Source organism: Zonotrichia albicollis, chromosome 3 (genome assembly GCF_047830755.1).
Source record: "Zonotrichia albicollis isolate bZonAlb1 chromosome 3, bZonAlb1.hap1, whole genome shotgun sequence".
NCBI classification, from domain to species: Eukaryota; Metazoa; Chordata; class Aves; order Passeriformes; family Passerellidae; genus Zonotrichia; species Zonotrichia albicollis.
Window position 1 is genome coordinate 1722169 of NC_133821.1, and position 25439 is coordinate 1747607.

The 25439-nt window shown below is 55.1% G+C and overlaps 1 protein-coding gene across 44 annotated transcripts in view; it reads left to right on the plus strand.

Annotated features, from left to right (window-relative positions):
* Nucleotides 1-25439, plus strand: part of PTK2B (protein tyrosine kinase 2 beta) — a 128107-nt gene that overhangs the window by 24575 nt on the left and 78093 nt on the right. For 43 of the 44 annotated variants that reach the window (XM_074536421.1, XM_074536418.1, XM_074536416.1 and 40 more), the window contains 2 exons: nucleotides 17955-18286; nucleotides 24255-24433. In XM_074536421.1, coding sequence (XP_074392522.1) covers nucleotides 18002-18286; nucleotides 24255-24433 — 464 coding nt within the window. In that variant the 5' untranslated portion in view covers nucleotides 17955-18001. Of the gene's footprint in view, nucleotides 1-6388; nucleotides 6537-17954; nucleotides 18287-24254; nucleotides 24434-25439 lie in introns of those variants that run through there. The other variant, XM_074536422.1, reaches the window with a different exon arrangement.

Sequence of the window (25439 nt, forward strand, 5' to 3'; positions counted from 1 at the left end):
AAAATGGGATGGAGGGAAAATGGGATTCAGGAGGAGATGGGATGCAGGGAAAATGGGATGCAGGGAAAATGGGATACAAGAAAAATGGGATGCAGGGAAAAATGGGGAGCACAAGGAGATGGGATGGAGCTGGAGCTGGGAAGGAGAGGAGATGGGAAACAGGGAAAATGGGAAGCAGAGAAAATGGGATGCAGGGAAAAGTGGGATACAGCTGGAAATGGGAGGGAGGGAAAATGGGATGCAGGGGGAGATGGGAAACAGGGAAAATGGGATACAGGTGGAAATGGAATGCGGGGAAAATGGGATACAGGTGGAGCTGGGAAGCAGGGAGAGATGGGAAACAGGAAAAATGGGATGAAGGAGGAGATGGAATGTGGGAAGCGCTGGGATACAGGGAAAGTGGGATTTTGGAAGGGATGGGATACAGGGAAGTTGGGATTTGGGAAGCTGGAATGAGGGAAGCAATGAGATGCGGGTAATTTGGGATTTGGGAATTTGAGACGTTGGAAATTGGGATGTGGGGAGGGATGGGAAGCAGGGAAAGTGGGATTTGGGATTGATTTGGGATTTGGGATGGGGTCTCTGCCCAGCCTTGCTCCCAACCCCACGCACTCCAAAGTTTTCCCACTCTGGAAAAGGTGGAATAACAGCCGGGAATGGGGAATAATCCCGGATCATGATGGGGGTGGGATGGGCGGGAAATCCTGGGAATGTTTTCGGCTGCCTCGGGGATTTCCTTGGAATGGGAAGGAATTTTGGGATCCCTTAGGAGAATGGGGGGATGGGGATGGATCCAATGCCAGGCTGGGAGAGCTGGGAATGTGCAGCTGGATCAGGGAAGGATCCAGGGAATCCTTGGAGCCTTTTCCAGAGGGAAATTTGGGATTCCAGAGCTGGAATTTGGGATTTGGGATGAAGGATGGAGGGGCACGAGGCAGGGAATGGCTTCCAGTGGGAATTTTGGGAGTTTGGGATTTTGGGATCTTGGGAAGGGATTCCTGGCTGGGCTGGAATTCCCAGAGAATCCCTGGCAGTGTCCAAGGGTGGATTTGGATCACCCTGGGATGGTGGGAAGTGTCCCTGGGATGGGATTGAAGGTCCATGGATCCCATCCCAAACCATCCCGGGATCAAGGACACTCAGGATCCATCCCGAGGGATTTTTATGGAATTTTGGGGGATGGAAAAGGGAAGGGAGACCCTTCCTGGAGTCCTGAATTCCCAGGGAATCCCTGGATCCCTGGCAGTGTCCAAGGGTTCTGGGTCATGGTCCTGGTGCTGGTTCCGGTGGTGGGTGCTGGGTCCCAGTTCTTGGTCCCAGTTCTGGTTCCGACACCAGCATGGGGTGCTGGGTGCCGGTCTCAGTGCTGGTTCCGGTTCCAGTGCTGGTGTTGGGTGCTGGATCCCAGTGCCAATTCTGGTTCCGGTGCCTCTGTCAGGTGCTGGTTCCGGTATCGGTGTTGGGTGCTGGATTCCAGTGCCAATTCTGGTTCCGGTACCTCTGTCAGGTGCTGGTTCCGGTATCGGTGTTGGGTGCTGGATTCCAGTGCCAATTCTGGTTCCGGTGCCTCTGTCAGGTGCTGGTTGCTGGTTCCGGTATCGGTGTTGGACGCTGGGTCCCGGTGCCAATTCTGGTTCCGGTGCCTCTGTCAGGTGCTGGTTCCGGTATCGGTGTTGGGCGCTGGGTCCCGGTGCCAATTCTGGTTCCGGTGCCTCTGTCAGGTGCTGGTTGCTGGTTCCGGTATCGGTGTTGGGCGCTGGGTCCCGGTGCCAATTCTGGTTCCGGTGCCTCTGTCAGGTGCTGGTTCCGGTGCCGGTGTTGGGTGCTGGATCCCGGTGCCAATTCTGGTTCCGGTGCCTCTGTCAGGTGCTGGTTGCTGGTTCCGGTATCGGTGTTGGGCGCTGGGTCCTGGTGCCAATTCTGGTTCCGGTGCCTCTGTCAGGTGCTGGTTGCCGGTTCCGGTATCGGTGTTGGGCGCTGGGTCCCGGTGCCAATTCTGGTTCCGGTGCCTCTGTCAGGTGCTGGTTGCTGGTTCCGGTATCGGTGTTGGGCGCTGGGTCCCGGTGCCAATTCTGGTTCCGGTGCCTCTGTCAGGTGCTGGTTCCGGTATCGGTGTTGGGCGCTGGGTCCCGGTGCCAATTCTGGTTCCGGTGCCTCTGTCAGCTGCTGGTTCCGGTATCGGTGTTGGGCGCTGGGTCCCGGTGCCAATTCTGGTTCCGGTGCCTCTGTCAGGTGCTGGTTGCTGGTTCCGGTATCGGTGTTGGGCGCTGGGTCCCGGTGCCAATTCTGGTTCCGGTGCCTCTGTCAGGTGCTGGTTACCGGTTCTGGTGCCGGTGTTGGGCGCTGGATCCCAGTGCCAATTCTGGTTCCGGTGCCTCTGTCAGGTGCTGGTTGCTGGTTCCGGTATCGGTGTTGGGCACTGGATCCTGGTGCCAGTGCTGGTTCCCCTTCCGGGTGCCAGTGCCACTGCCTGGTGCCGGTTCCGGTATCGGTGTTGGGTGCTGGATCCCAGTGCCAATTCTGGTTCCGGTGCCTCTGTCAGCTGCTGGTTGCTGGTTCCGGTATCGGTGTTGGGCACTGGATCCCAGTGCCAATTCTGGTTCCGGTGCCTCTGTCAGGTGCTGGTTGCTGGTTCCGGTATCGGTGTTGGGCGCTGGATCCCAGTGCCAGTGCTGGTTCCAGTGCCTCTGTCAGGTGCTGGTTCCGGTATCGGTGTTGGGCGCTGGGTCCCGGTGCCAATTCTGGTTCCGGTGCCTCTGTCAGGTGCTGGTTCCGGTATCGGTGTTGGATGCTGGGTCCCAGTGCCAATTCTGGTTCCGGTGCCTCTGTCAGGTGCCGGTTCCGGTATCGGTGTTGGGTGCTGGATCCCGGTGCCAATTCTGGTTCCGGTGCCTCTGTCAGGTGCTGGTTGCCGGTTCCGGTGCCGGTGTTGGGTGCTGGATCCCAGTGCCAATTCTGGTTCCGGTGCCTCTGTCAGGTGCTGGTTGCTGGTTCCGGTGCCGGTGTTGGGCGCTGGGTCCCGGTGCCAATTCTGGTTCCGGTGCCTCTGTCAGGTGCTGGTTGCCGGTTCCGGTATCGGTGTTGGACGCTGGGTCCCGGTGCCAATTCTGGTTCCGGTGCCTCTGTCAGGTGCTGGTTGCCGGTTCCGGTATCGGTGTTGGACGCTGGGTCCTGGTGCCAATTCTGGTTCCGGTGCCTCTGTCAGGTGCTGGTTGCTGGTTCCGGTATCGGTGTTGGGTGCTGGATGCCAGTGCCAATTCTGGTTCCGGTGCCTCTGTCAGGTGCTGGTTGCTGGTTCCGGTATCGGTGTTGGGCGCTGGATCCCAGTGCCAGTTCTGGTTCCGGTGCCTCTGTCAGGTGCTGGTTGCTGGTTCCGGTATCGGTGTTGGGCGCTGGGTCCCAGTGCCAATTCTGGTTCCGGTGCCTCTGTCAGGTGCTGGTTCCGGTATCGGTGTTGGGTGCTGGATGCCAGTGCCAATTCTGGTTCCGGTGCCTCTGTCAGGTGCTGGTTGCTGGTTCCGGTATCGGTGTTGGGCGCTGGGTCCTGGTGCCAGTGCTGGTTCCGGTGCCTCTGTCAGGTGCTGGTTGCTGGTTCCGGTATCGGTGTTGGGTGCTGGATCCCAGTGCCAATTCTGGTTCCGGTGCCTCTGTCAGGTGCTGGTTGCTGGTTCCGGTGCCGGTGTTGGGCGCTGGGTCCCGGTGCCAATTCTGGTTCCGGTGCCTCTGTCAGGTGCTGGTTGCCGGTTCCGGTATCGGTGTTGGACGCTGGGTCCCGGTGCCAATTCTGGTTCCGGTGCCTCTGTCAGGTGCTGGTTGCCGGTTCCGGTATCGGTGTTGGACGCTGGGTCCTGGTGCCAATTCTGGTTCCGGTGCCTCTGTCAGGTGCTGGTTGCTGGTTCTGGTATCGGTGTTGGGCGCTGGGTCCCGGTGCCAATTCTGGTTCCGGTGCCTCTGTCAGGTGCTGGTTGCTGGTTCCGGTATCGGTGTTGGGCGCTGGATCCCAGTGCCAGTTCTGGTTCCGGTGCCTCTGTCAGGTGCTGGTTGCTGGTTCCGGTATCGGTGTTGGGCGCTGGGTCCCAGTGCCAATTCTGGTTCCGGTGCCTCTGTCAGGTGCTGGTTCCGGTATCGGTGTTGGGTGCTGGATGCCAGTGCCAATTCTGGTTCCGGTGCCTCTGTCAGGTGCTGGTTGCTGGTTCCGGTATCGGTGTTGGGCGCTGGGTCCTGGTGCCAGTGCTGGTTCCGGTGCCTCTGTCAGGTGCTGGTTGCTGGTTCCGGTATCGGTGTTGGGTGCTGGATGCCAGTGCCAGTTCTGGTTCCGGTGCCTCTGTCAGGTGCTGGTTGCTGGTTCCGGTATCGGTGTTGGGCGCTGGGTCCCAGTGCCAATTCTGGTTCCGGTGCCTCTGTCAGGTGCTGGTTCCGGTATCGGTGTTGGGCGCTGGGTCCCAGTGCCAATTCTGGTTCCGGTGCCTCTGTCAGGTGCTGGTTGCTGGTTCCGGTATCGGTGTTGGGCGCTGGGTCCCGGTGCCAATTCTGGTTCCGGTGCCTCTGTCAGGTGCTGATTGCTGGTTCCGGTATCGGTGTTGGGCGCTGGGTCCCGGTGCCAGTGCTGGTTCCCCTTCCGGGTGCCAGTGCCACTGCCTGGTGCCGGTTTCAGGTCCTGGTGTCAGGTGTTGATTCCCGGTATCACGTGCTGGGTGCCGGTGCCGGTGCTGGTGCTGCCGTCGGGTGCTGGATTCTGGGTCCTGGTGCTGGTTCCGATGCCAAGTACTGGGTTCTGGGTGCTGGTACTGCTGTTGGGTGCTGTGTTCTGGGTCCTGGCGCTGGTTCCAGTGTCTGGTGCTGGGTTCTGGGTCCTGGTTCCGATGCCAAGTGCCAGGCCCTAGTGGCAGTCCCGGTGCCACTGTTGGATGTCGGGTGCTGTGTTCTGGGTCCTGGTTCCGGTGCCCAGTGCTGATCCCACTGCCAGTCCTGGTGTCAGGTGCCAGGTCCCACCCCCGGTCCCAGTGCCGGGTGCTGGGTTCTGGGTCCTGGTTCCGATGCCAAGTGCCAGGCCCTAGTGGCAGTCCCGGTGCCGCTGTTGGATGTCGGGTGCTGAGTTCTGGGTTCTGGTTCCGGTGCCCAGTGCTGATCCCACTGCCAGTCCCGGTGTCAGGTGCCAGGTCCCAGCCCCGGTCCCAGTGCCGGGTGCTGGGTTCTGGTGTCAGGTACTGAGTTCTGGGTCCTGGTGCCACTGTCGGGTACTGGGTTCTGGGTCCTGGTTCCGATGCCAAGTGCCAGGCCCTAGTGGCAGTCCCGGCGGTGTCACTGTTGGATGTCGGGTGCTGTGTTCTGGGTTCTGGTTCCGGTGCCCAGTGCTGATCCCACTGCCAGTCCCGGTGTCAGGTGCCAGGTCCCACCCCCGGTCCCAGTGCCGGGTGCTGGGTTCTGGTGCTGGTTCTGGTGTCAGGTACTGGGTTCTGGGTCCTGGTGCCACTGTCGGGTACTGGGTTCTGGGTCCTGATTCCGATGCCAAGTGCTGGCTCCTGGTGCCAGTCCTGGTTCTGGTGCCACTCTCAGATGCTGTGTTCTGGGTCCCGGTTCTGGTGCCCAGTGCCAGTCCTGGTGTCAGGTGCCAGGTCCCGCCCCTGGTCCCAGTGCCGGGTGCTGGGTTCTGTGTCCCGGTGCCTGTCCCGTGTCCCGGTACCTGTCCCGTGTCCCGGTTCCGTGTCCCGGTTCCGTGTCCCGGTACCTGTCCCGTGTCCCGATGCCAGTTCCGTGTCCCGATGCCAGTTCCGTGTCCCGGTGCCGGTTCCGTGTCCTGGTGCCTGTCCCGTGTCCTGGTACCTGTCTCGTGTCCCGGTACCTGTCCCGTTCCCCTGTCCCGGTACCTGTCCCGTGTCCCGGTGCCGGTTCCGTGTCCCGGTGCCTGTCCCGTGTCCCGGTGCCGGTTCCGTGTCCTGGTGCCTGTCCCGTATCCCGGTACCTGTCTCCTGTCCCGGTGCCTGTCCCGTATCCCGTGTCCCGGTGCCTGTCCCGTGTCCCGGTACCTGTCCCCTGTCCCGGTGCCTGTCCCGTGTCCCGGTGCCAGTTCCGTGTCCCTGTGCCGGTTCTGTGTCCCGGTACCTGTCCCGTGTCCTGGTGCCGGTTCCGTGTCCCGGTGCCTGTCCCGTGTCCCGGTGCCGGTTCCGGTCCCTCCCCTGTGCACCCGACTCGGTCACAGCAAGAAGCACCGCCAGCTCTCGCTCAGGTCCTGATCTCGGTGCCGGTCCCGTGTCCCGGTCCCGGTCCCGGTCCCGGTCCCGGTCCCGGTCCTGGTCCCGGTCCCGGTTCCGTGTCCCGGTACCTGTCCCCTGTCCCCTGTCCCGGTGCCTGTCCCGTGTCCCGGTGCCGGTTCCGGTCCCTCCCCTGCGCACCCGACTCGGTCACAGCAGGAAGCGCCACCGGCGGCTCTAGAGCGCTCGCTCCGCGCGGCGACACCAGCGGCGGTGACACCTCTCGGGTGACACCGGGGCCACCCCGGCGGGCGGCGACAGCGGCGACAGCGCGGCCACCGCTCCGTAAGTGCCGCCGGCATCCCGGGAATTCGGTATCCCGGGATTTCGGTATCCCGGGATTTAATTCCGCGCACCGGGAGGAGCCGCCCACTCGCTCACCTGGCGGAGAGGGCGGATCCCGGGAAATCTCATCCCGGAGAATTCCCCACGGGGGGAACTTCGGAACCCGGGCCGTGGTGGGCGGGGGGGACGGGGACACCTCAAACTTGTCCCCGAGGTGCCACCCAGGTGCCACCCTTGGACTCGGCGACACCGCCCCGACCGGGGGAGGCGACACCGGGCGGGGACGGAGCGCAACTTTCACCGAGAGAGGCACCGGCGGCGACTTCCTGGTGCGGGGAGGTGGCCCCGGGGGGACTTTGGAGGTGACAGGAGGTGGCACCGGGGGTGGTGGCACCGAGGGGACAGAGCGGGGGCGGGGAGGGGACGTTGGTGACAGCGCCGGGCTCGGTTTCGTTTCCTCCGTGTCCCCGCGGTTGCGTCACGGGGGAGCTCGGGGATGTTGTCCCCAAGGCGGAGGGAGGGGAGGGGACACAAAAAGGCCTTGGTGACAGCGACAAGGGGGTGGCGGTGTCACCAGGGACGCTCGGAAAGGTTTGGAAGTTGGGAAAATTGGGATGGGATGGGAAGGGCGGGATTGTCCCCCGTGTCCTTGTGGGGGGTGAGGGGACATTGGTGTCACTCGGTGTCCCTCGGTGTCCCTCGATGTCCCTCGATGTCCCCTCGGTGTCCCTCGGCGTCCCTCGATGCCCCTCGGTGTCCCCTCCGTGTCCCCCCGGTGTCCCTCGATGTCCCTCGATGTCCCCTCGGTGTCCCTCGGTGTCCCCTCGATGTCCCTCGATGTCCCTCGATGTCCCTCAATGTCCCTTGGTGTCCCCTCGGTGTCCCTCGGTGTCCCTTGGTGTCCCTCGATGTCCCTCGGTGTCCCTCGGTGTCCCTCGGTGTCCCTCGATGTCCCCTCGATGTCCCCTCTGTGTCCCTCGGTGTCCCCCGGTGTCCCCTCGGTGTCCCTCGATGTCCCTCGATGTCCCCTCAGTGTCCCTCAGTGTCCCTCGGTGTCCCTCGGTGTCCCTCGGTGTCCCCTCGGTGTCCCTCGATGTCACTTGGTGTCCCTCGGTGTCCCTCGATGTCCCTCGATGTCCCTCAGTGTCCCCTCGATGTCCCCTCGATGTCCCCTCGATGTCCCTCGGTGTCCCTTGGTGTCCCTCGATGTCCCCTCGATGTCCCCTGATGTCCCCTCGATGTCCCCTCGATGTCCCCTGATGTCCCCTCGATGTCCCCTCGATGTCCCTCGGTGTCCCTCGATGTCCCCTCGGTGTCCCCTCGGTGTCCCCTCGGTGTCCCTCGATGTCCCCTCGATGTCCCTCGGTGTCCCCTCGGTGTCCTCTCGGTGTCCCTCGATGTCCCCTCGGTGTCCCCTCGGTGTCCCCTCGGTGTCCCTCGATGTCCCTCGGTGTCCCTCGGTGTCCCCTCGGTGTCCCCTCGGTGTCCCTCGGTGTCCCTTGGTGTCCCCTCGATGTCCCCTCGGTGTCACTCGATGTCCCTCGGTGTCCCCTCGGTGTCCCTTGATGTCCCTCGATGTCCCCTCGGTGTCCCTCGATGTCCCCTCAGTGTCCCCTCGATGTCCCTCGATGTCCCTCGATGTCCCCTCGATGTCCCTCGATGTCCCTCGGTGTCCCCTCGGTGTCCCCTCGGTGTCCCTTGGTGTCCCCTCAGTGTCCCTCGATGTCCCCTCGATGTCCCTCGATGTCCCTCGGTGTCCCCTCGGTGTCCCTTGGTGTCCCTCGATGTCCCCTCGGTGTCCCCTCGGTGTCCCTCGATGTCCCTCGGTGTCCCCTCGGTGTCCCTCGGTGTCCCTTGGTGTCCCTCGATGTCCCTCGATGTCCCTCGATGTCCCCTCGATGTCCCTTGGTGTCCCTCGATGTCCCTTGGTGTCCCCTCGGTGTCCCCTCGGTGTCCCTCGATGTCCCTTGGTGTCCCTTGGTGTCCCTCGATGTCCCCTCGGTGTCCCTCAGTGTCCCTCGGTGTCCCTCGATGTCCCTCGATGTCCCTCAATGTCCCCTCGGTGTCCCTCGATGTCCCCTCGGTGTCCCTCGATGTCCCTCGGTGTCCCCTCGATGTCCCTCGATGTCCCTCGATGTCCCTCGGTGTCCCTCGGTGTCCCTCGATGTCCCTCGGTGTCCCCTCGGTGTCCCTCGATGTCACTTGGTGTCACTCGGTGTCCCCTCGGTGTCCCTCGATGTCCCTCGATGTCCCTCGATGTCCCTCGATGTCCCTTGGTGTCCCTCGATGTCCCCTCGATGTCCCCTCGATGTCCCTTGGTGTCCCCTCGGTGTCCCTTGGTGTCCCTCGATGTCCCCTCGATGTCCCCTCGGTGTCCCCTCAGTGTCCCCTCGGTGTCCCCTCGATGTCCCTCGATGTCCCTCGGTGTCCCTCGATGTCCCCTCGGTGTCCCCTCGATGTCCCCTCGGTGTCCCTCGATGTCCCTCGATGTCCCTCGATGTCACTTGGTGTCCCTCGATGTCCCTCGATGTCCCCTCGGTGTCCCTTGGTGTCCCCCGATGTCCCTCGATGTCCCTCAATGTCACTCGATGTCCCTCGATGTCCCCTCGATGTCCCCTCGATGTCACTCGGTGTCCCTCGGTGTCCCTCGGTGTCCCTTGGTGTCCCTCGATGTCCCCTCAATGTCCCCTCGATGTCCCCTCAGTGTCCCCTCGATGTCCCTCGGTGTCCCCTCGATGTCCCTCGGTGTCCCCTCGATGTCCCCTCGGTGTCCCCTCGGTGTCCCTCGATGTCCCCTCGGTGTCCCTCGATGTCCCCTCGATGTCCCCTCGGTGTCCCCTCGATGTCCCCTCGATGTCCCTCGGTGTCCCCTCGATGTCCCTCAATGTCCCTCGATGTCCCCTCGATGTCCCCTCGGTGTCCCTCGGTGTCCCTGGGTGTCCCTCGATGTCCCCCGGTGTCCCTCGATGTCACTTGGTGTCCCTCGATGTCACTCCGTGTCCCCTCGGTGTCCCCTCGGTGTCCCTTGGTGTCCCTCGATGTCCCCTCGATGTCCCTCGATGTCCCCTCGGTGTCCCCTCGGTGTCCCCTCGATGTCCCCTGGGTGTCCCTCGATGTCCCCTCGGTGTCCCTCGATGTCCCCTTGGTGTCCCTCGATGTCCCTCGATGTCCCCTCTATGTCCCTTGATGTCCCTTGGTGTCCCCTCGATGTCCCCTCGATGTCCCCTCGATGTCCCTCGGTGTCCCTTGGTGTCCCTCGGTGTCCCTCGATGTCCCCTCGGTGTCCCTCGATGTCCCCTTGATGTCCCTCGGTGTCCCTCGATGTCCCCTCGATGTCCCTCGGTGTCCCTCGATGTCCCTCGATGTCCCTCGATGTCCCCTCGATGTCCCCTCGATGTCCCTCGGTGTCCCTCGGTGTCCCTCGATGTCCCCTCGATGTCCCTCGATGTCCCTCGGTGTCCCTCGATGTCCCCTCGGTGTCCCTCGATGTCCCCTCGGTGTCCCTCGGTGTCCCCTCGATGTCCCTCGGTGTCCCCTCGGTGTCCCCAGCTCTGGCCATGAAGGTGCTGCTGGGAATTCCCATTGGGATTTTTTTCCATGGATTTTTCCATCCCAGCCATGGGGACGGGATGGGGACACGCTGGGGACATCGAGCCCTGCTGTCCCCGTGCCACCCCCGTGGGAATGGGGCTGGGAATGAGGGAAAATTGTGGGGGGAAAAAAGTCCCATAAATGGAATATTTCTGTCCCTAAAAATTCCCTAAAAAATCCCTAAAAATTCCCTGATAATTCCCTGAAAATTCCCTGCTGTCCCCGTGCCACCCCCATGGGAATGGGGCTGGAAATGGGGGAAAAAACCCATAAATGGAATATTTCTGTCCCTAAAATTTCCCTAAAAAATCCCTAAAAATTCCTTAAAAAACCCCTAAAAATTCCCTGAAAATTCCCTACTGTCCCCGTGCCACCCCCATGGGAATGGGGCTGGGAAGGGGGGAAAATTGTGGGGGAAAAAAATCCCATAAACGGACAATTTCTGTCCCTAAAAATTCCCTAAAAAATACCTAAAAATTCCTTAAAAATTCCCTAAAAATTCCCTGCTGTCCCCATGCGACCCTCATGAGAATGAGGCCGGAAATGGGGGAAAATTGTGGGGGAAAAAACCCCATAAATTGAATAATTTTGTGCCTAAAAAGTCCCTAAAAATTCCCTTAAAAATCCCTAAAAATTCCCAAAAAATTCCGTGAAAATTCCCTGCTGTCCCCGTGCCACCCCCATGGGAATGGGGCTGGAAATGAGGGAAAATTGTGGGGGGAAAAAAACCCATAAATTGAATATTTCTGTGCCTAAAAATTCCCTAAAAATCCCTAAAAGATCCCTAAAAATTCCCTGAAAATTCCCTGAAAATTCCCTGCTGTCCCCGTGCCACCCCCATGGGAATGGGGCTGGAAATTGGGGAAAATCTGGGGAGAAAAAACCCATAAATGGAATATTTCTGTGCCTAAAAAATCCCTAAAAATCCCTAAAAATCCGCCTAAAAATTCCCTAAAAATTCGCCAAAAATTCCCTAAAAATTCCCAGCTGTCCCCGTGCCACCCCCATGGGAATGGGGCTGGAAATGAGGGAAAATTTTGGGGGAAAAACTCCCATAAATTGAATATTTCTGTCCCTAAAAATCCCAAAAAAATTCCTTGAAAATTCCCTAAAAACCCCTAAAAAATCCCAAAAAATTCCCAAAAAATTCCCTGCTGTCCCTGTGCCACCCCCATGGGAATGGGGCTGGAAATGAGGGAAAATTTGGGGAGAAAAACCCCATAAATGGAATATTTCTGTGCCTAAAAAATCCCTAACAAATCCCTAAAATATCCCTAAAAATTCCCTAAAAATCCCTAAAAATTCCCTAAAAATTCGCCAGAAATTCCCTGAAAATTCCCTGCTGTCCCCGTGCCACCCCCATGGGAATGGGGCTGGAAATGAGGGAAAATTTGGGGGGAAAAAAACCCATAAATAGAATATTTCTGTGCCTAAAAAAATCCCTAAAAAATCCCTAAAAATCCCTAAAAATTCCCTAAAAAACCCCTAAAAATTCGCCAAAAATTCTCCGAAAATTCCCTGCTATCCCTGTGCCACCCCCATGGGAATGGGGCTGGAAATGAGGAAAATGTGTGGGAAAAAAACCCATAAATTGAATATTTTTGTGCCTAAAAAATCCCTAAAAATTCCCTTAAAAACCCCTAAAAATCCCTAAAAATTCCCTAAAAATTCTCTGCTCTCCCCGTGCCATCCCCATGGGAATTGGGCTGGAAATGGGGGAAAATTGTGGGGGGAAAAACCCCCATAAATTGAATATTTCTGTCCCTAAAAATTCCCTGAAAATTCCCTGAAAATTCCTTTAAAAATCCCTAAAAATTTCCTGAAAATTCCCTACTGTCCCCGTGCCACCCCCGTGGGAATGGGGCTGGGAATTAGGGAAAATTGTGGGGGAAAAAAAAACCATAAATGGAATATTTCTGTGCCTAAAAATTCCCTAAAAATCCCTAAAAATTTCCAAAAAATTCCCAAAAAATTCCCTGCTGTCTCCGTGCCACCCCCATGGGAATGGGGCTGGGAGTGGGAAAAATTGTGGGGGGAAAAAACCCATAAATAGAATATTTTTGTGCCTAAAAAATCCCTAAAAATTCCCTTAAAAACACCTAAAAATTCCCAAAAAATTCCCAAAAAATTCCCTGCTGTCCCTGTGCCACCCCCATGGGAATGGGGCTGGGAATGGGGGAAAAAAACCCATAAATTGAATATTTTTGTGCCTAAAAAATCCCTAAAAATCCCTAAAAATTCCCTTAAAAACCCCTAAAAATTCCCAAAAAATTCCCCAAAAATTCCCAAAAAATTCCCTGCTGTCCCTGTGCCACCCCCATGGGAATGGGGCTGGGAATGGGGGAAAAAAACCCATAAATTGAATATTTTTGTGCCTAAAAAATCCCTAAAAATCCCTAAAAATTCCCTTAAAAACCCCTAAAAATTCCCAAAAAATTCCCCAAAAATTCCCAAAAAATTCCCTGCTGTCCCTGTGCCACCCCCATGGGAATGGGGCTGGGAATGGGGGAAAAAAACCCATAAATTGAATATTTTTGTGCCTAAAAATCCCCAAAAATTCCCTAAAAATCCGCTGGAATTCCGCGGGATTTGGGATCGGGGTGGCCTCGGATTTTGGGGGGACAGGAAGGGACAAAGATGGGGAGGTGGCCTGGCTGCTCTTGGGGCCACCTGGGTTGGGGACATGGCCCGGGTGTCACCCGAGGTTGTGCAAAGGATGTGGCTTCGTGCAGAGAGGCCCTGGGGGCGGGGAGAGAACAAAAACCCCAAAGAAACGCCCCAAAAAAAACCAAAATCCGGATGTGAATAAAAACCCCAAAATCCGGATGTGAATAAAAAACCCCAAAACTCGGAGGTGAATAAAAATCCCAAAACCTGGATGTGAATAAAAAAGCGTAAAATCTGGATGTGAATAAAAATCCCAAAAATCAGAGGTGAATAAAAAGCCTAAAAAATCTGGAGGTGAATAAAAAAACCCAAAATCAGAGGTGAATAAAAAATCCAAAATCCGGAGGTGAATAAAAATGTTGGGGACACAGAGATGGCGCTGGAGGTGACAAGGACACGGAGATGTCACTCTGGAGGTGACAAGGACATGGAGGTGTCACCATGGAGGTGACAAGGACATGGAGGTGTCCCCTTAAGAGGTGTTGGGGACATGGAGATGGCTCTGGAGGTGACAGGAACATGGTGGTGTCCTTAAAGATGTGTTGGGGACATGGAGGTGTCACTGTGGAGGTGACAGGAACATGGAGGTGTCCTTGAGGAGGTGTTGGGGACACTGAGGTGGCTCTGGAGGTGACAAGGACACAGAGATGTCACTCTGGAGGTGACAGGAACATGGAGATGTCCTTGAAGAGGTGCTGGGGACAGGGACATGTCACTGTGGAGGTGACACGGACATGGGGGGTCGATGTGGAGGTGTTGGGGACACTGAGGTGGCTCTGGAGGTGACAAGCACATGGAGGTGTCCCTTAGGTGTTGTTGGGGACACTGAGATGGCGCTGGAGGTGACAAGGACACGTAGATGTCACTCTGGAGGTGGCAGGAACATGGAGATGTCCTTCAAGAGGTGTTGGGGACATGGAGATGTCACTCTGGAGGTGACAGGAACACAGTGGTGTCCTTAAAGAGGTGTTGGGGACAGGGACATGTCACTGTGGAGGTGACAAGGACATGGAGATGTCCCCAAAGAGGTGCTGGAGGTGACAAGCACACGTAGATGTCACTCTGGAGGTGACAGGGACACGGAGGGGTTGATGTGGGGGTGTTGGGCACACAGAGGTGGCGCTGGAGGTGACAAGGACACGTAGATGTCACTCTGGAGGTGACAGGAACATAGTGGTGTCCTTAAAGATGTGTTGGGGACACGGAGGTGTCACTGTGGAGGTGACAGGGACATGGGAGGTTGATGTGGGGGTGTTGGGGACATGGAGATGTCACTCTGAAGGTGACAAGGACATGGAGGTGTCCCTCAGGTGTTGCTGGGGACACAGAGATGGTGCTGGAGGTGACAAGGACATGGAGGTGTCACTGTGGAGGTGACAGGAACATGGGAGGTTGATGTGGGGGTGTTGGGCACACAGAGGTGGCTCTGAAGGTGACAAGGACATGGAGGTGTCCCTTAGGTGTTGTTGGGGACACAGAGATGGCTCTGGAGGTGACAAGGACACGGAGATGTCACTCTGGAGGTGACAGGAACATAGTGGTGTCCTTAAAGATGGGTTGGGGACAGGGACATGTCACTGTGGAGGTGACAGGGACATGGAGATGTCCCTAAAGAGGTGTTGGGGACATGGAGGTGTCACTGTGGAGGTGACAAGGACATGGGGGGTGGATGTGGAGGTGTTGGGCACACAGAGGTGGCTCTGAAGGTGACAGGGACATGGAGGTGTCCCTAAAGAGGTGCTGGGGACATGGAGATGTCACTGTGGAGGTGACAGGGACACGGAGATGTCCTTGAGGAGGTGTTGGGGACATGGAGATGTCACTGTGGAGGTGACAAGGACATGGAGATGTCCTTGAGGAGGTGTTGGGGACATGGAGATGTCACTGTGGAGGTGACAGGGACATGGAGGGGTTGATGTGGAGGTGTTGGGGACACTGAGGTGGCTCTGAAGGTGACAAGGACATGGAGGTGTCCCTTAGGTGTTGTTGGGGACACAGAGATGGCGCTGGAGGTGACAAGGACACGTAGATGTCACTCTGGAGGTGACAGGGACATGGAGATGTCCCTAAAGAGGTGCTGGGGACACGGAGGTGTCACTCCGGAGGTGACAGGGACACAGAGGGGTCGATGTGGAGGTGTTGGGGACACTGACGTGGCTCTGGAGGTGACAGGGACACTGAGGTGTCCCCTTAAGAGGTGTTGGGGACACAGAGATGGTGCTGAAGGTGACAAGGACACGTAGATGTCACTCTGGAGGTGGCAGGAACATGGAGATGTCCTTAAGGAGGTGTTGGGGACATGGAGGTGTCACTCCAGAGGTGACAGGGACATGGGGGGTCGATGTGGAGGTGTTGGGGACACTGAGGTGGCTCTGGAGGTGACAAGGACATGGAGATGTCCTTGAAGAGGTGCTGGGGACATGGAGGTGTCACTGTGGAGGTGACAAGGACATGGGGGGTCGATGTGGAGGTGTTGGGGACACAGAGGTGGCTCTGGAGGTGACAGGGACGCGGGCGTTGCTCTGGGCATGGTGGGGACATCATTTGTCACTTTCCCTTTTTCCCCTTTTCCCCTTTTCCCCTTTTCCCCTTTTCCCTTTTCCCCTTTTCCCCCTTTTTCCCTTTTCCCCTTTTCCCCCTTTTTCCCTTTTCCCCTTTTCCCTTTTCCCCCTTTTCCCCTTTTTCCCATTTCCCCTTTTTCCCCCTTTCCATTTTCCCCTTCCCTTTTCCCTTCCTTTCCCCTTTCTCTTTTCCATTTTCCTCTTTCAATTTTTTCTGTTTCCCTTTTCCCCCTTTTCCCCATTTTCCCCCTTTTCCCTCTCCCATTTCCCCCCCTTTTCCTTTCTCTTTTCCTTCCCCTTTTCCCCTTCCCCATTTCCCTTTTCCCCTGTCCCCCTTTTCCCTTTTTCACTTTCCCCCATTTCCCCCTTTTCCATTTTCCCCTTTGCTTTCCCTTCCTTTTCCCCTTTTCCATTTTCCCCTTTCCCTTTCCATTTTCCCTTTCCCCTTTTTCCCCTTTCCCCTTTCCCCTTTTCCCTTCTTTCCCCCTTTTTCCTTTTCCTTTTCCTTTTCCTTTTCCTTTTCCTTTTCCTTTTCCTTTTCCTTTTCCTTTTCCTTTTCCTTTTCCTTTTCCTTTTCCTTTCCCCTTTTTCCCATTTCACTTCTCCCCTTTTCCCCTTTCCCCTTCACTTGTCCCCCTTTTCCCTTTTCTTTTCCTTTTTTCATTTTCCCTTTCCCCCTTTCCCCCTTTTCCCCTTCCCCTTTTCCCCTTTCCCCATTTTGCATTTCCCTTTTCCCTTTCCTATTTCCCCTTTTCCTCCCTTTTCCCCTTTTTCCCTTTCCTTTTTCCCCTTTTTTTCCCCTTTTTCCCCTTTTCCCCTTTTCCCCCTTTCCCCCTTTCCCCCATTTTCCCTTTTCCCCCTTTTCCCCCTTTTCCCCCTTTTTCCCCCTTTTCCCCCTTCCCATCTCCCTTTCCCCCTTCTCCTTTTTCCCTTCTTTTTCCCCTTTTCCCCATTCCCTTTTTTCCTTTCCCCCCCCTTTTCCCCATTCCCTTTCTCCCCTTTTCCCCCTCAATTCCTTTTCCCCTTTTCCCGTTTTTTCCCTTCCCTTTTCCCCCCTTTTCCCCTGTTCCCTTTTTTCCCTTTTCCCCCTTTTCTCCTTTTCCCCTTTTTCCCTTTCCTCATTTGCCCATTTTCAATTTCCCTTTCCCTTCCATTTTCCCCCTTCCCCCTTTTCCCTGTTTCCCCTTTTTCCATTTCTCCCCTTTTTTCCCTTTTCCCCCTTTTCCCCCTTTTCCCCTTTCCCCTTTTCCCCCTTTCCCCTTTTCCCCCTTTTCCCCTTTTCCCCCCTTTTTCCCTTTTCCCCTTCCCATCTCCCTTTCCCCTTCTCCTTTTTCCCTTCTTTTTCCCCCTTTCCCCATTCCCTTTTTCCCCTTTTCCCCCCAATTCCTTTTCCCCCTTTCCCCCGTTTCCCCTTTCCCCCTTTCCCCCTTCCCCATTTCCCTTTTCCCCCTTTTCCCTTTTTCCTTTTCCCTTTTCCCCCTTTTTCCCCTTTTCCCCCTTTCCCCCCTTTTTCCCTTTTCCCCCTTCCCATCTCCCTTTCCCCATCTCCCTTTTCCCTTCCTTTTCCCTTCCCTTTTCCCCTTTTCCCCTTTTTCCCCTTTTCCCCTTTTCCCCCTTTTTCCTTTTCCCCTTCCCATCTCCTTTCCCCTTCTCCTTTTCCCCCTTCTTTTTCCCATCCTTTCCCCCATCCCCTTTCTCCCCTTTTCCCCCCAATTCCTTTCCCCTTTTTCCCATTTTTCCCACCCTTTCCCCCCTTTTCCTCTGTTCCCTTTTTTCCCTTTTCCCCCTTTTCCCTTTCCTTTCCCCCCTTTCCCCCTTCCCCATTTCCCTTTTCCCCTTTTCCCCTTTTCCCCTTTCCCCCATTTTCCCTTTTTCCCCTTTTTCCCCTTTTCCCCTTCCCATCTCCCTTTCCCCTTCTCCTTTTTCCCTTCCTTTTCCCATCCTTTCCCCCCCTTTCCCCATTCCCTTTCTCCCCTTTTCCCCCCAATTCCTTTCCCCCCTTTTCCCTTTCCTTTTTCCCCTTTTCCCTCTCCCTTTTCCCCTTTTTCCATTTCTCCCCTTTTCCCCCTTTTCCCTTTCCTTTTCCCCCTTTTCCCTTTCCTTTTCCCCCATTTCCCCTTTTCCCCTTTTCCCCCTTTTTCCCCTTTTTCCCCCTTTTTTCCTTTTCCCCCTTCCCATCTCCCTTTCCCCTTCTCCTTTTCCTTTTCCCTTCCCTTTTTCCCCTTTTTCCCCTTTTTCCCCTTTTCCCCTTTCCTCTTTCCCCTTTTTCCCATTTATTCTCTTTTCCCCCCTTTCCCCCTTCCCCATTTCCCTTTTCACTTTTCCCTTTTCCCCCATTTTCCCTTTTCCCCCATTTTCCCTTTTCCCCCTTTTTCCCTTTTCCCCCTTCCCATCTCCCTTTCCCCTTCTCCTTTTCCCCCTTCCTTTTCCCATCCTTTCCCCCCTTTCCCCCATTCCCTTTCTCCCCTTTTCCCCCCAATTCCTTTTCCCCTTTTTCCCATTTTTCCCACCCTTTTCCCCTTTTTCCCATTTTTCCCACCCTTTTCCCCTTTTTCCCATTTTTCCCACCTTTTTTCCCCCCCTTTTCCCCCCATTCCAGGGAAGGGATGTTCCTCCGCTGACACCACCTCCGGCTCCGCGCTGACGATGTCGGCGCTGCCCGCGCCGCTGGGCCGACCCCGCAGCCGCTCCTCCCGCACCCTGGAGGCCACGGAAACCCCGGACCGGGATCCCCGGGATCCCCGGGATCACCGGGATTACCGGGATCACCACCGGGAGGAGGAGGAAGAGGAGGAGGAGGAGGAAGAGGAGGAGGAGGAGGAGGAGGAGGAGGAGGAGACGCGCATCCTCAAGGTTTGCTTCTACAGCAACAGCTGCAACCTGGGCAAGAACTTCAAGCTGGTCAAGTGCTCCGTGGGCACCGAGATCCGGGTAGGCGGGAATGCTCGGGGGGGGGCGGGAATTTGGGAATTTTGGGTTGGGAGTTTGGGAATTTGAGGGTGGGAATTTGGGAATTCAGGGGAGTGGGAATTTGGGAATTCGGGGTTGGGAATTTGAGGGTGGGAATTTGGGAATTTGGGGCTGGGATCGGGGAATTTGGGAGTGGGGTTGGGAATTTGAGGGTGGGAATTTGGGAATTTTGGGGTGGGAGTTTGGGAATTTGAGGGTGGGAATTTGGGAATTTGGGGCTGGGATCGGGGAATTTGGGAGTGGGGTTGGGAATTTGAGGGTGGGAAGTTAGGAATTTGGGGGAGTGGGAATTTGGGAATTTGGGGCTGGGATCAGGGAATTTGGGAGTGGGAATTTGGCAATTTGAGAGTGGGAATTTGGGAATTTCAGAGTGGGAATTTGGGGGAGTGGGAATTTGGGAATTCGGGGTTGGGAAGTCTCGGGGTGGGAATTTGGGAATTCGGGGGAGTGGGAATTTGGGAATTCTCGGGGTGGGAATTTGGGAATTCGGGGGAGTGGGAATTTGGGAATTCGGGGGAGTGGGAATTTGGGAATTCGGGGTTGGGAATTTGAGGGTGGGAATTTGGGAATTCGGGGGAGAGGGAATTTGGGAATTTGAGAGTGGGAATTTGAGGGTGGGAATTTGGGAATTCGGGGGAGTGGGAATTTGGGAGTGGGGTTGGGAATTTGAGGGTGGGAATTTGGGAATTCGGGGGAGTGGGAATTTGGGAATTCGGGGTTGGGAATTTGAGGGTGGGAATTTGGGAAATTAGGGTTGGGAATTTGGGGGAGTGGGAATTTGGGAACTCGAGGGAGTGGGAATTTGGGAATTCAGGGTTGGGAATTTGGGAGTGGGGTTGGGAATTTGAGGGTGAGAATTTGTGAATTCGGGGAAGTGGGAATTTGGGAATTCGGGGTTGGGAATTTGAGGGTGGGAATTTGGGAAATCAAGGTTGGGAATTTGAGGGTGGGAATTTGGGAATTTGAGGTTGGGAATTTGGGAATTCAGGGGAGTGGGAATTTGGGGCTGGGATTGGGGAATTTGGGAGTGGGGTTGGGAAGTCGGGGTGTAAAATGGGAATTCGGGGCTGGGATTGGGAATTCAGGCCTGGGAGTGGAAATTTGGGGCGGAAATTGGGAATTCGGGGTGGGGATTGGGAATTTGGGGCTGGGATTGGGAATTCAGGGCGGAAATTGGGAATTCAGGCCTGGGATTGGGAATTTGCGGTTGGGAATTTTGGAATTTGAGGGTGGGAATTTGGGAATTTGGGGGAGTGGGAATTTGGGAATTCGGGGCTGGGAATTTGGGAATTTGGGGGAGTGGGAATTTGAGGGTGAGAATTTGTGAATTCAGGGGAGTGGGAATTTGGGAATTCGGGGTTGGGAATTTGAGGGTGGGAATTTGGGAAATCAGGGTTGGGAGTTTGAGGGTGGGAATTTGGGAACTCGAGGGAGTGGGAATTTGGGAATTTGGGGCTGGGATCGGGGAATTTGGGAGTGGGGTTGGGAATTTGAGGGTGGGAATTTGGGAATTTGGGGGAGTGGGAATTTGGGAATTCGGGGTTGGGAATGTGGGAATTTGAGGGTGGGAATTTGGGAATTCAGGGTTGGGAATTTGAGGGTGGGAATTTGGGAAATCAAGGTTGGGAATTTGAGGGTGGGAATTTGCGAATTCGGGGGAGTGGGAATTTGGGAATTTGAGGGTGGGAATTTGGGAATTTGGGGGAGTGGGAATTTGGGAATTTGAGGGTGGGAATTGGGAATTCAGGGGAGTGGGAATTTGGGAATTTGGGGCTCGGATCGGGGAATTTGGGAGTGGGGTTGGGAATTTGAGGGTGGGAATTTGGGAATTTGAGGGTGGGAATTTGGGAATTCGGGGTTGGGAATTTGGGAATTCGAGGGAGTGGGAATTTGGGAATTTGAGGGTGGGAATTTGGGAATTCGGGGCTGGGAATTTGGGAATTTGAGGGTGGGAATTTGGGAATTTGGGAGTGGGAATTTGGGAATTTGAGGGTGGGAATTTGGGAATTTGGGAGTGGGAATTTGGCAATTTGAGGGTGGGAATTGGGAATTCAGGGGAGTGGGAATTTGGGAATTTGAGGGTGGGAATTTGGGAATTCTCGGGAGTGGGAATTTGGGAATTCGGGGTTGGGATCGGGGAATTTGGGAGTGAGGTTGGGAATTTGAGGGTGGGAATTGGGAATTCGGGGGAGTGGGAATTTGGGAATTTGAGGGTGGGAATTGGGAATTCGGGGGAGTGGGAATTTGGGAATTTGGGGTTGGGAATTTGAGGGTGGAAATTTGGGAAATCAAGGTTGGGAATTTGAGGGTGGGAATTTGGGAATTCAGGGGAGTGGGAATTTGGGAATTTGAGGGTGGGAATTTGGGAATTTGAGGTTGGGAATTTGGGAATTCAGGGGAGTGGCAATTTGGGGCTGGGATTGGGGAATTTGGGAGTGGGGTTGGGAAGTCGGGGTGTAAAATGGGAATTTGGGGCTGGGATTGGGAATTCAGGCCTGGGAGTGGAAATTTGGGGCGGAAATTGGGAATTCGGGGTTGGGATTGGGAATTTGGGGCTGGGATTGGGAATTCAGGGCGGAAATTGGGAATTCAGGCCTGGGATTGGGAATTTGCGGTTGGGAATTTTGGAATTTGAGGGTGGGAATTTGGGAAATCAAAGTTGTGAATTTGAGGGTGGGAATTTGGGAATTTGAGGGTGGGAATTTGGGAATTCGGGGTTGGGAATTTGGGAATTTGAGGGTGAGAATTTGTGAATTCAGGGGAGTGGGAATTTGGGAATTTGGGGCTGGGATCAGGGAATTTGGGAGTGGGTTTGGGAATTTGAGGGTGGGAATTTGGGAATTTGAGTGTGGGAATTGGGGAATTTGAGAGTGGGAATTTGCGAATTCGGAGGAGTGGGAATTTGGGAATTTGGGAATTTGGGAATTTGAGGGTGGGAATTTGGGAAATCAGGGTTGGGAATTTGAGGGTGGGAATTTGGGAATTCGGGGGAGTGGAAATTTGGGAATTTGGGAATTTGAGGGTGGGAATTTGGGAATTTGAGGGTGGGAATTTGGGAATTCGGGGGAGTGGGAATTTGGGAATTTGAGGGAGTGGGAATTTGGGAATTTGAGGGTGGGAATTTGGGAATTTGGGGGATTGGGAATTTGAGGGTGGGAATTTGGGAATTCGGGGGAGTGGGAATTTGAGAAATCGGGGTTGGGAACTTGGGGGAGGGTGGGAATTTGGGAATTCGGGGTTGGGAATTTGAGGGTGGGAATTTGGGAATTTGAGGGTGGGAATTCGGGAATTCGGGGCTGGCAATTTGGGAATTTGGGGCTGGGATCGGGGAATTTGGGAGTGGGGTTGGGAATTTGAGGGTGGGAATTTGGGAATTCAGGTGTTGGGAATTTGGGAATTTGAGAGTGGGAATTTGAGGGTGAGAATTTGTGAATTCGGGGGAGTGGGAATTTGGGAATTTGAGGGTGGGAATTTGGGAATTCGGGGGAGTGGGAATTTGGGAGTGGGGTTGGGAATTTGAGGGTGGGAGTTTGGGAATTTGAGGGTGGGAATTTGGGGGAGTGGGAATTTGAGGGTGAGAATTCGGGAAATCAGGGTTGGGAATTTGGGAATTCAGGGGAGTGGGAATTTGGGAATTCGGGGCTGGGATAGAGGAATTTGGGAGTGGGGCTGGGAATTTGAGGGTGGGAATTTGGGGGAGTGGGAATTTGGGAATTTGGGGCTGGGAATTTGAGGGTGGGAATTTGTGAATTTGGGAGGGTGGGAATTTGGGAATTCGGGGCTGGGAATTTGGGAATTCGGGGTTGGGAATTTGAGGGTAGGAATTTGGGAATTCGGGGGAGTGGGAATTTGGGAATTTGGGGCTGGGATCGGGGAATTTGGGAGTGGGGTTGGGAATTTGAGGGTGGGAATTTGGGAATTTGGGAATTTGGGGGAGTGGGAATTTGGGAATTTGGGGTTGGGAATTTGTGAATTCGGGGGAGTGGGAATTTGGCAATTTGGGGTTGGGAATTTGGGAATTCGGGGGAGTGGGAATTTGGGAATTCGGGGTTGGGAATTTGGGGCTGGGATTGGGAATTCAGGGTGGAAATTGGGAATTCAGGCCTGGGATTGGGAATTTGGGGTTGGGAATTTTGGAATTTGAGGGTGGGAATTTGTGAATTCGGGGGAGTGGGAATTTGGGAATTTGAGGGTGGGAATTTGGGGGAGTGGGAATTTGGGAATTTGGGAGTGGGAATTTGGGAATTTGGGAGTGGGAATTTGGGAATTCGGGGTTGGGAATTTGAGGGTGGGAATTTGGGAAATTAGGGTTGGGAATTTGAGGGTGGGAATTTGGGAATTCGGGGGAGTGGGAATTTGGGAATTCAGGGTTGGCAATTTGAGGGTGGGAATTTTGGAATTCGGGGGAGTGGGAATTTGGGAATTTGAGGGTGGGAATTTGGGAGTGGGAATTTGGGAATTTGAGGGTGGGAATTTGGGAATTTGGGGGAGTGGGAATTTGGGAATTTGGGGGGTTGGGAATTTGGGAATTTGAGGGTGGGAATTTGGGAATTCGGGGGAGTGGGAATTTGGGAATTCGGGGCTGGGATCGGGGAATTTGGGAGTGGGGTTGGGAAATCAGGGTGTAAAATGGGAATTCGGGGTTGGGATTGGGAATTTGGGTCTGGGATTGGGAATTCAGGCCTGGGATTGGGAATTTGGGGTTGGGATTGGGAATTCAGGGTTGGGAGTGGAAATTTGGGGCGGAAATTGGCAATTCAGGGTTGGGATTGAGAATTCCGGGCTGGGATTGGGAATTCGGGGTGTAAAATGGTAATTCGGGGTTGGGATTGGGAATTTGGGGCAGAAATTGGAAATTCAAGGTAGAAATTGGGAATTTGGGGCAGAAATGGGGAATTCAGGGCAGAAATTGGGAATTTTCCCCTGAGGATTTGATCCCACAGAATTCCCCCTCACCACATCCCTGACATTTTTTTTCCCTGAGGATTTGATCCCACAGATTCCCACTCACCAGATCCCTGTGGGGGTTTTTTTCCCGGAGGATTTGATCCCACAGAATTCCCACTCACCAGATCCCTGTTTTCGTCCAGGAGTTGATCCCTCCCTTTTTCCCCTGAGGATTTGATCCCACAGAATTCACCTCACCAGATCCTTGGGGTTTTTTTCCCCTCATTCAATCCCTGTTGGGTATTTTCCCCTGAGGATTTGATGCCACAGAATTCCTACTCACCACATCCCCGACATTTTTTTTCCCTGAGGATTTGATCCCACAGAATCCCACTCACCAGATCCCTGTGGGATTTTCCCCCCTCAGGATTTGATCCCACAGAATCCCACTCACCAGATCCCTGGGTTTTCCCCCCCCCAGGATTTGATCCCACAGAATCCCACTCACCAGATCCCTGTTGGGTTTTTTTTCCTGAGGATTTGATCCCACAGGAATCCTCCTCACCAGATCCCTGGGGTTTTTTTCCCTTCATTCAATCCCTGTTGGGTTTTTCCCCCTCAGGATTTGATCCCACAGAATTCCCACTCACCAGATCCCTGTTGGGTTTTTTCCCCTGAGGATTTGATCCCACAGAATTCTCACTCACCAGATCCCTGGGGTTTTTTTTCCCCAGGAATCGATCCCTCCTTTTTTTGCCCCAAGGATTTGATCCCACAGAATTCACCTCACCAGATCCTTGGGCTTTTTTCCCCTCACTCAATCCCTGTTGGGAATTTTCCCCTGAGGATTTGATCCCACAGAATCCCACTCACCAGATCCTTGGGTTTTTCCCCCAGGAGTTGATTCCTCCCCTTTTTCCCCCTCAGGATTTGATCCCACAGAATTCCCACTCACCAAATCCCTGACATTTTTTTCCCTGAGGATTTGATCCCACGGGATCCCCCCTCACCGGACCCCTCGGGTTTCCCTGTCCCCCCGCAGGAGGTGATCCGCTCGATCCTGCAGAGCGGGCGCATCGGGCCGGACGTCCGTCTGTCCCAGTGCTACGGGCTGCGCCTCACGCATGTCAAGTCCAGCGAGCTGCACTGGCTGCACCCGCTGCTCACCGTGGGCCAGGCCCAGCGCAAGTACCACAGCCTGCACCTGGAGGCCGAGTGGAGGTGCTGCCACTGTCCCCGTCGTCCCCACGTTGTCCCCATTGTCACCACATGGTCCCCATTGTCACCACATTGTCCTCATTGTCGCCATTGTCCCCTTTGTCACCACATTGTCCCCATTGTTGCCGTTGTCCCCACATTGTCCCCATTGTCACCACATTGTCCCCACATTGTCCCCTTTGTCCCCATTGTTCCCATTGTCCCCACATTATTCCCACATTGTCCCCACATTTTCCCCATTGTCCCCTTTGTCCCTGTGGTCCCCATTGTCCCCTTTGTCCCCACATTGTCCCCACATTGTCCCCTTTGTCTCTTTGTCCCCACATTGTCCCCTTTGTCCTCACATTGTCCCCATTGTCACCATTGTCCCCACATTGTCCCCATTGTCACCACATTATCCCCACATTGGCCCCACATTGTCCCCTTTGTCCCCATTGTTCCCATTGTCCCCACTATCCCCTTTGACCCATTGTCCCTATTGTCCCCACATTATTCCCACATTGTCCCCACATTTTCCCCATTGTCCCCTTTGTCCCCGTGGTCCCCATTGTCCCCTTTGTCCCCACATTGTCCCCACATTGTCCCCACTGTCCTCCCATTGTCCCCTTTGTCCCCATGGTCCCCTTTGTCCTACTGTCCCCTCATTTCCCACTGTCCCCACATTGTCCCTTTTGTCCCCGTGCTCCCCATTGTCACCTTTGTCCCCACATTGTCCTCACATTGTCCCCATTGTCCCCTTTGTCCTCTTTGTCCTCATATTGTCCCCTTTGTCCTACCATTCTCCCCACATGTCCCCATTGTTGCCGTTGTTCCCCCATTGTCCCCACATTGTCCTCATTGTCCCCTTTGTCCCTGTTGTCCCCACATTGTCCCCACATTTTCCCCGTTGTCCCTATTGTCCCCATTGTCCCCACATTGTCCCCATTGTCCCAATTATCTGCATTGTCCCCTTTATCCTCTTTGTCCCCTTTGTCCCCATTGTCCCCACATTGTCCCCACATTGTCCCCA